The sequence below is a fragment of the Hyperolius riggenbachi genome, chromosome 10 (genome assembly GCF_040937935.1).
Source record: "Hyperolius riggenbachi isolate aHypRig1 chromosome 10, aHypRig1.pri, whole genome shotgun sequence".
In the NCBI taxonomy this organism is placed as follows: domain Eukaryota; kingdom Metazoa; phylum Chordata; class Amphibia; order Anura; family Hyperoliidae; genus Hyperolius; species Hyperolius riggenbachi.
Window position 1 is genome coordinate 73791502 of NC_090655.1, and position 9531 is coordinate 73801032.

Consider the following 9531-nt stretch of genomic DNA (forward strand, 5'->3'; position numbering starts at 1 on the left):
GTTAAATATCACCTGCTGTCTGTAGCTGGAATTACTCTAATGATGCAACACTTGCCTCATCTATTAGCTGTCTGCTGTAGCATTAAACTGTGTGCTTGTGCCTTATGAAATCCTCAACCTTCTGGTCTTGCTGGTACTGGACACACCTAGTGGTCTGATCATACATGTGAACTTTGAAGAAAGTTTAAGGGCCCGTTTCCACTAGAGCGAATCTGCATGTGTTTCCTGCACGCAGATTCGCATAGACAATACAAGTGGATGGGCCTGTTTCCACTTGTCAGGATTTCTGAGCGTTTTTCTGTGCAGAAAAAATCTGCACGGTAGACCCCGCAGAATTCACATACCGCTATGCGAATCGCATACAATGTATTTAATAGGAAATTCGCATGCATTTTCGTATGCAAATTTTACCGTGAATTTTACATCGAATACGCCTGCGTTTTCGCATAAAATCAATGTAAAAGCACACAGGCACTGACATGGTTAAATTCGCATACTTACTAACATATGCGAAAACACCCGCAAATTCGTGGTAAAATTTGCATACGCGTGTGAATTCGTTTTGCGTTTTCAACGACTAAATCGCACCGCACATGTGGAAACGGGCCCTAAAGGACACCCAAGGCGAAAATAAACTGATGAAATAAACAATTGCATCTATCTTCCTTCTCCTAAAAATCACTTTTTAAGATATTCCACAGTTTTATTTTGTGTTTAAATCTACTTTTTAAGTTTTAACAGTTTTATTGTTTTTGCTCAATGACACATTCATTGAAGTATGCCAGAGCTAAAATCTATGAACCATTGACCCTTTTTTATCTCTTTCCTGCTCTCAGAAGCCATTTTCTGCTAAGAAAGTGTTTTATAGTTGGAATTTCTCATCAGTGATGGTCACACTGTAGTCACTTCCTGTCTGAGTCAGCCACTTACATACCTGATATTTAACTCTTTTTGGCAGAGAAAGAAAAAAAGAAACACAGCATAGTTATTTGTGTTCTAGGCACTGTACATACCCATGTCTATCTCCTCATGTCACATGTCACATGTCACCTCAGATATCACGCCACCTCGGGTAACGCACCAATATGAACATAGTTTAATACTTGACTCCTTCCTCATTTTATGCAGAACGGTCGCGCCTCCCTTTGCCGCTGCTGTACCATACAGAGAGGCATACACTCCCCTGGTGAAATGCGGATGATGCACTGCAGCTGTTGGGTTGGCACAGCAGGACAAACCCCACCGTGCCGCAATCAACATGATAGCCCCATGGGGCTATCTCTGCTCTTGCAGAGGGATGCAACGTTTTTGTGCGATGTGGCGGAACATACGGTAGTAAGGGCCCTTAAAGAGACACTGAAGCAAAAAAAAAAAAATGATGATGATATGATTGTTATGTGTAGTACAGCTAAGAAATAAGCAGGAGCAGAGACATAAAATATTGTTTCCAGTACAGGAAGAGTTAAGAAACTACAGTTGTTATCTATGCAAAAGAACCATTGAGCTCCACGACTTTCAAAGTCGCAGAGAGCTCTGTCTTCTAAAGCTTGTTATTTCAAGTGTCTGTCACTGTATTGTTTTTCCTTTTGCAGAGGACAGTTTAAAAGTTCACCAGCCTGCTCTGTTAAATCATTTACAATGCTGAGTAGTGTGTAAACTGCAAATATTAGAGAACGATGCAATGTTATAAAAACTATATAACTGAACATAAAAATATGAGAATATTTTCTTTGTTACTAATGTTCTAGTAATTACCCGTACTACACAACCAATTCATTATATCATAATTTTTTCTTCACTTCAGTGTCTCTTTGAGAACAAAGAATTTGGTGTTGTAAGTATGGCCAAAAATGGGCACAACCACCCAAGACAGGTAACTTTCTAGTGCCCCTGCCCCAACATTTAAGCCTACCCATCAAAGCCAAGGCCGGATTTATACTTTTTGTGGCCCTGTGCCAACTTTCTTACAGCTCCTCTTCTATGTGCAGTACCCCTCCTATTCCCTGTGCAGACCCCTCTTCCATGTCTAACACTCATGTACAGCAGCCCCCTTCAATTCTATACAAATCCCTTGAGCTACAGATCCCTATTTCTATCTGTTGTTCCTTATTTGCAACCTCTGTATTCCATTTGCAGCAACCTTCCATGTCCAGCCGCCCCTCAGCCACCTGCCACCCAAGGCCCAGGTCTTTCCAAAAATCCAGCCATGGTCAAAGTAGCCTAGGTTCATAGGTAAAAGATGCAGGAGTGCTAGTTGAGGGGACCCAGTGGGAAACACTATCCACGCCACCAACGGAATACAGTTAGAAAAGCTGCGCGAGTGGAGGAGCTAGACAAAGCTTGTGCCGTGTCCGATGTTCATTGGCTGAAGGCCATGGGCCTGGTGTACAATGCTATCATTTATTTAAAGCGGAACTGAAGTTTGCTATAAAAACAGAGTTTCACTTACCTTGGGCTTCCCCATGCCCCCTGCAGCTGTCCTGTCCCATGCCGGTACTGCACGATCCTCCGTTCTCCCGCCACGGTGCAGTTTCGTTACTGCCAACTTGTAAGTCGACAGTACCGTCCTGCAGTGGGCGGTAACGCGAAGAAGGATACGTGTGGCCCGGGGGTGGGCAGGCGCAGTTGCCGTCAACTTACAAGTCGGCAGTAACGAAACTGCACCGCGGAGGGAGAGCAGAGGATCGTGCAGGACCAGTGCAGGACAGGCGAGCTGCAGGGGGCTTGGGGAAGCCCCAGGTAAGTGAAACTTATCTATAAGTATCTGTATCTATAACAGGGTCCCCAAAGTTTTTCGGTCAAGGGCCGGGTCAACATACTTCAGACTGCTGGGGGGCCTGAACATACATAAAATGATATTGAAAAATATCACATTGAATCTAGGTGTTGATTCCCCCTAATCACGCCCAGAGGAGAACTCCCTGCAGCAGCCATTCAGTCTTGCAGCGCCAGAAGAACGCCTTTGTGCACCAGACAGTGAAGCATACCAAGGTGACCAAGTGACTGCTGGAAGCCAGCAAATGACTGCTCGCTGGCTTCTACAATATGTGGATGGGTGGTGCCAGCACTGCTATTCTATATGCAGGACGTTGATATTTAAAGGTGCAGGGGGCCACATCAATAAGTTATACATTTCGTGTTTGGGGGGCTAGTAAAAATGCCTTGGAAGGCCGCATTCGGCCCGTGGGCCATAGTTTGAGGACCACGATCGCTCCCACGCCACCTTTCTCCACTGCCTCTACCCGCCGGTGCGGGGTCCCGTCATTTCGGCCAGTAGACGGAAGCGCAGGCGCATGCGTAAAGAGACAGAGGGAGTCCCTGTGGATGCGGAAAACTGGCCGCATCCGGCGGAAGTGACAGGACCCGGTACCGGCGAACTGAGGCAGCGGAGGATGGTGGCATGGGAGCGATCCATGCGGATGGGGCTGGAGGAAGCCCCAGGTATGTATAAAATCTTTTCCCATTTTGAAGGATCCTTCCTCTCTGGTTCCCTTTAAGTAGAAGCTGCAATGACAATCACAAATGATGTTCCATGTGTTGGCTTAGTGAGCATACAAGGGTTAACTGGACTCCCATAACGCTTGTGTTACAGAACAGCGGTTCGGTAAGTGGGAATCGCCTACAGATCAGAGCACAGCTCCCCATGCTGGCAAAAGTCTATATACTGATCAGCGCAGTGACACCCCTGGCAGACAAGCGCTGTCACACAAAATAAGCGTGTTATTTTTTTTTTTATTCTGTGCCATGATAAGGGAATTGATTGGGCGAAGGCGGCCATCCCTTCCTCCAGCCCCCCTCCTGCACGACGCCCGGTCACTGAGTGCAGAGCCGCCTGGGATCACGTTCTCGCTGTCAGTGCCGGCCCCGCTGTGATTGGCTAGCGGTACGTGAGCTGCCGCGGGATTGGCCTGTGATCATCTTTCACGTGAAGGGGCCGTCCCGCTGCTTGATAACCAGGCGAGCTGGGCTGGAGCTTCTGCTAATCGTCCAGCAGCATCAGTGAAGCACGCAGAGGAGGAGGAGGGCGATCTGTCACAGTGCAGGTACCGCTCATTGCATAGATAGAGTGATCACTGTGCAAGCTCTTATCATATAGCCTATTAACTACAAAGTGTCAAAGCAGATGAGATGTCAAAAGTCTAATCAATACACAACCTTTATACATTCTTCCACCCAGTGCTTAGATCACATCTAATCAGATGATTTTATTGGTGCCTAGTGATATAGATGGGCAGATTAAAGTATAGAATATTAGTTTTAATCCATTTTGAGTAAGATGGCACCACTTACTAACTAAATAAATAGATTAAAAGTGTGAGTTATTAAAATATTTATGTCTTTAGCTTGAAGGTAAGATAGAGTCTGAAGGTATATCTATTGCGATCGCCAGCGAAGGCTGTCTTCCTTTTTATAGCTTTAATGATGTTGCCTGTATTGGATTGTGGGTCTGAAGTTTTTGCAAGTAACATCTTTTTTTATGCAGCTGTAAGTTAGACTAGTCATAAAAGTGTAAACCATGCACTATTATTCTATAGATTGGCATCTATAGAAGGTAGAGAGATACTTGTCATTGGTTGGATTTAACACCGATCCTGCAAAATCTTCGTTTTCTTACATGATCAGTCCCATTATTAAATGTTTACTTCACCACAATGGGATGGTGCTTTTGAAAAGTTACCATACTGCTTTTAGCCAGAGCAAGCAATTGAAAACTAATGTTTTATTATTCATATTGCTGTTGACAGATAAAAAGTGAAATACGATTGGTTGCTGTATTGAATACATCATTACTGCACACCACACTGACTTTATTAATGCAACCATCCTGCGTGAACTAAATGGCCGAAGTCTCTTATTTCCTTTTAAGCTGATGGCTAGAGGCTTTTGTGCTTCAGGGGATAAAACTGCCTGACAAATGCATTGTTTGTCTGGGTCAGATACAAAGTGCTGCTGCTATTTGCACGAGTCTGACACTCCTTAGAAAGAATAATAGAGCGAAAACTCAGCAAGAGAGCACTGAGAATTCCTTTTCGCTTGCAAGATTGCCAAGATTTTGTGCAAGAGCAGCAATATGACTGTAAACGAGAAGTCTTGGTGTGTTGAGCTCTAGAATGCTTGCTTGTTCCACAATGTGCAATCTACCTGCACACTATAATTAGTAGTATTCAATATATGTGTGTGTGTGTGTGTATATATATGGGTGAAACTCGAAAAATAAGAATATTGTGCACAAGTTCATTTATTACAGTAATTCAACTTAAAAATTGAAACTAATAGATGAAGTCGGAACCCTTTGCAGGTGTTTTGGATGAATTAGCTGATTTGAGTCTGACACTTTGAGCCTAGACTGTTGAACCTTTTCACAATATTTGAATGGTCTGAGATTTGGGGATTTTCATAAGCTGTAAGCCATAATCGTCACAATGATAACAAATAAAGGCTTGAAATATCTCACGTTGCATGTACTGAGTCTATTCTTCAAATAGGTTAAGTTAAATGACTGAAATACAGTAGAATCCCTTTATAGTGAACCTCAAGGGACCTGGCAAAGTAGCTTACTATATCAAAAGTTTACTATATCAGAATTGGTCATACATTGTACATTTATACAGGTGCATTTGCCGGGATCTGAGGACTGAGTTTACTATATTCAGAGGTTTACTACACCAGAGTTAAAAATAACGAGTTCTACTGTAAATTAACTTTTGTACGATATTCTAGCTTTTCCAGTTTCACCTGTATGTTTCTATTATTAAAAAAAAATTGAAACTAATGATGGTTTCCTAATTTTTTCACAGATTAAAATATATATATTTTTTTTAATTTTAGCTCGGTTGATGTTTTGTTATTCCTTGCCTTTTTGTTGTTAGCATTAAATGTCTAAGCATTCATCCATAATACCCTTTTGATGAGTTTTTATATACAGTCTTACTTTCTGAAGCTTATAGTTTAGCTATCATAAAATAAACAATTTTAAGATGACCGTTTGGCAGTAATTTTCCTATCGCACTAAGAAATTTTGCATGTTTTTGTCTCTTCTTTAGAATGATTCAGATTTTGGAGCCACGGCCCCTTCCACGGTCCCTTCCACGGTCCATTATGCCTGTGGATGTTGCAGTACGGATTTGCTTAGCGCACTCGCCTCCACTAAAGAAATTCCTCAGTCCTTACGATGACTGCAGAGGGAGAAACTTTGTCAACCGGTTTAAGCCACTTAGGCCATGCATCTCCTTAAAGAAAGATTCAGAGTCCAGGAACAACGAGTGGAACCGGTCAAAATCACGAGGCAAAAAGAAAGTGATCTTCGCTGATTCCAAGGGTCTCTCCTTGACCTCAGTGCACATATTCTCTGAGTTTAAAGATGAGCCTGAGCTGAAACTCCAGTTTGATCTGATCGATCTTGAAGACATCACCGCCAGCTTAAAACTGCATGAAGAAAAGAACTTGATCCTTGGATTCACTCAGCCCTCAGCCGATTACTTGCAGTTCCGTAATAAAATTCAGAAGAACTTAATATGTTTGGAGAACTGCAGCCTTCAGGAGAGATCTGTTGCTGGAACCATCAAAGTGAAGAACCTAAGCTATGAAAAAACGGTCAAGGTGCGCATGACCTTTAACACCTGGAAATCCTACACGGACTTAAACTGCACTTACATGAACAATGTGTACGGAAGCTCGGACTGTGACACCTTCTCCTTCGCTATCGACCTGCCACCCAACATTCCAAGCCATGAGAAAATTGAGTTCTGTCTGTCATATGAATGTGATGGCAAAGAATATTGGGATAATAACGATGGACAGAACTACTGTATTGTTCACGCCGAATGGAAATCTGACGGTGTGCAGACCCATTTGCTTACTAAAACAGACATAACCTCTTACAAATTACAAAGTTACAAACCAGAAAATGACTTAGATCAGTTTGGAACCCCTAAGACATCCATGGGTCTTTATCCCGAATGGCAAAGTTGGGGTAAAATAGGGAACACCTCACCCTACTGGTGAAACTTCCTTGGTCATCATTCTTAAATACAAAAAGAATCTCAGATGTCCAGCAGAAGAAGCATACTATAGATAAATGCTACACGTTACGTAACGGCATCAGGTCAGAACACGATTACGCTCTTCTAGTGTGAGAATAATTGAGGCAGCAAGCTTTCCTATTAAGCAAATTGTTCAGGTCTCAAGCAGCCACAAATCCTGGATAAGCCTGCGTTAGAATAGAGCACACGTGCCTACCATATACCAACATAATTGCTGCCTTTAAATGGCCTATATAAATATACATAGAGAGAGTATATATTAAAATGAAAGCGTAGCATGTTGGAGAGACAGAATTTTACAAAACCGCATAAAGAACTACCCAAGATGTTTTTTTACGTTTAACGTTGTTCAGGGTGACAGAATGGTAAGTGATAGCCAAGGTACCGGAAACTTGTGAAGAGTTTGGTCAGCAATCACGGAAGAAGAAAATGAAATTCTATCAAACTTGTGAGGCTAGATTGAGGTTCTCACACTTTGGCTCACAAAGGGTCAGGGAAAGTTAGTTGGTTTCAGTAGGACATGAATTAAAGATGGTTACCACGCAATATCTTAGGTTTAATCCCCAATAGCCAGTATATTCTGTGGCCCATCTGCACAAGATCTGTAACTTTCTTAAACACTACAAAACAAGATGGTTAATGAATGAGGGTTGATTGTTAGAAAGTCATGAGCAAGAAGCTATGATGTACAGTTTCTGGCAAGAGGTGACTTATGATCAGATAGCTTTAGTTTTTCAAAATTTTTACATTTCTGATCATTTTCAATTATTTTCAGAGAAGTGCCTTTAAATCATGCCAAAAAAGGTAAATATGCAGAACTGAGGGTCGAACACTAGAGTTTTCTTAAAAATAAGAGGGATATTACTTTTTTTCCTGTGTGCCATACAACATAAACAGCAAAACAAGCCAACCTACATACATTTATCATTTCATCACTTCTGTAATATCTGCTTAATCATCTCTGATTAGTTCTGAGGGTGTTTTTTTATTTTATTTTTTAAAAAAGACGTAAACATCAGTATTAAAATGGCACACAGATTTTTTTTTTTTTAATTGAAATTAGATTTTGTGGTATTCCCCAAATACGTTGCACTTGTGTTATAGGCAGTCTGTAAGATTGTATGTACACTAAGGGGCTTATTTAATAATGTAGTACAAAGCAGTGACTTGCAGGTTTCCTTGGCAACCAATCAGAACCCATTTTTGTTTATCTTACTGGTGTGGGTCACCCTATAAATATTGGTCTTTGATTGCATGCTGAAAGTTACCGCACATCACTGCTTATGGGAATTATTAAAAAAGTCCTAACATTTATTAAATAATTACAGGAGTTATGAACCCCCATCCTTCATATTGAAGGTAAGAGTTTGGTTGCACCTTTTTATGTGGATTTGATATTTAATATAATTTTTAGATTCCTTAAATAAAGGATGAGTTGATTGTAGTTGATGTATTTTGCACATGGATAGGAAAAAATCTACGAGGAGTTTAAATGTGATTTAAATAGTTGAATGTCTATTTCTGTTTGATGAAAGGTTAAATTCTCAGAGGCATCGGTCAGCTTTATTAACATGGATGTTTTTGGGGGGCAGAATATTTTGGTCGCATCTATTTCTGCATTGTGAAAAAACTTAATTTTTCATTTTCAGTATTTCATGTTCTCGTGAACTTTCTGTGCACTTTTTTTTTGGATCCTTAACAGTTTTATGTTTCTGTATTATGTATAATGGGTATAAATGGGAAAGAGGCAAAACTGAGCAAATGCTTGAAAAGTGTGTGAAATGAGCTGTGATGCTTAGAGCAGAACATGTCCATTTCTGATGGCTGGAGGTATATTTGTCCTGCAAAGAGTTGATGAATGTAAGAAAACGGTGAAATTGTAAATGGTTCTTAAGGCACAATGTATGTTTCTTGCTATAAAAAGTTGTATCACTGTACATTGGAATGATATTATGCAAATATTTCTGGCAATAAATTATGTTTTCTATAATATAATGAGTCATATCTTTTGTTTGCAGGTAATAATTACATGCATCAATTATTCCCACTAAGGGCCTGGTAAAACTAGGATAAAACATATCATTAGGAGCACATTGCCATACTAAGAAATGTAACATTCAGGGGGGAAAAGTATATATTTTTATATTGGATAGTGTGGAGAGAAGTTAGATCTGCCGACTTTCTGTTCAAGGCTCCAATGGCTTTAAAAATGTACACTGGTGGTCACTGCAACAGGAAGCATGAGACGGGACAGGAAGTGAGGTAAACTATTCTAAGTTTGGAGCCCAGACGCAACACAGAAAGACGTTTCAAATATTCATAACTAGAATGGCAGAATTTCCTGAGGTTTAAAGCAAACGTGAACTAGTCTATACTCTGCTTGAACCCATCTATACCATGGTCTGTATATCTAAATAATTTTATGTTATTGTTGCATGTTGTCATCTCACCTGGCCTTCCAAATCTGCAGCCTCTGTTTAATGGAGGT

General features: G+C 40.9%; 1 protein-coding gene across 1 annotated transcript; it reads left to right on the forward strand.

The window, feature by feature from the left end:
• Positions 1 to 3940: 3940 nt before the first annotated feature.
• Positions 3941 to 9038, forward strand: PPP1R3C (protein phosphatase 1 regulatory subunit 3C). Its single transcript, XM_068255289.1, has 2 exons — positions 3941 to 4043; positions 6045 to 9038. The coding sequence occupies exon 2, from the start codon at positions 6046 to 6048 to the stop codon at positions 7003 to 7005; it is 960 nt and encodes a 319-aa protein (XP_068111390.1). The 5' UTR covers positions 3941 to 4043; position 6045; the 3' UTR covers positions 7006 to 9038.
• Positions 9039 to 9531: the final 493 nt, after the last annotated feature.

Bases quoted from the DNA above. Each gene is read 5' to 3' on its own strand.
- PPP1R3C (XM_068255289.1), top strand. From the start codon at position 6,046: ATGATTCAGATTTTGGAGCCACGGCCCCTTCCACGGTCCCTTCCACGG.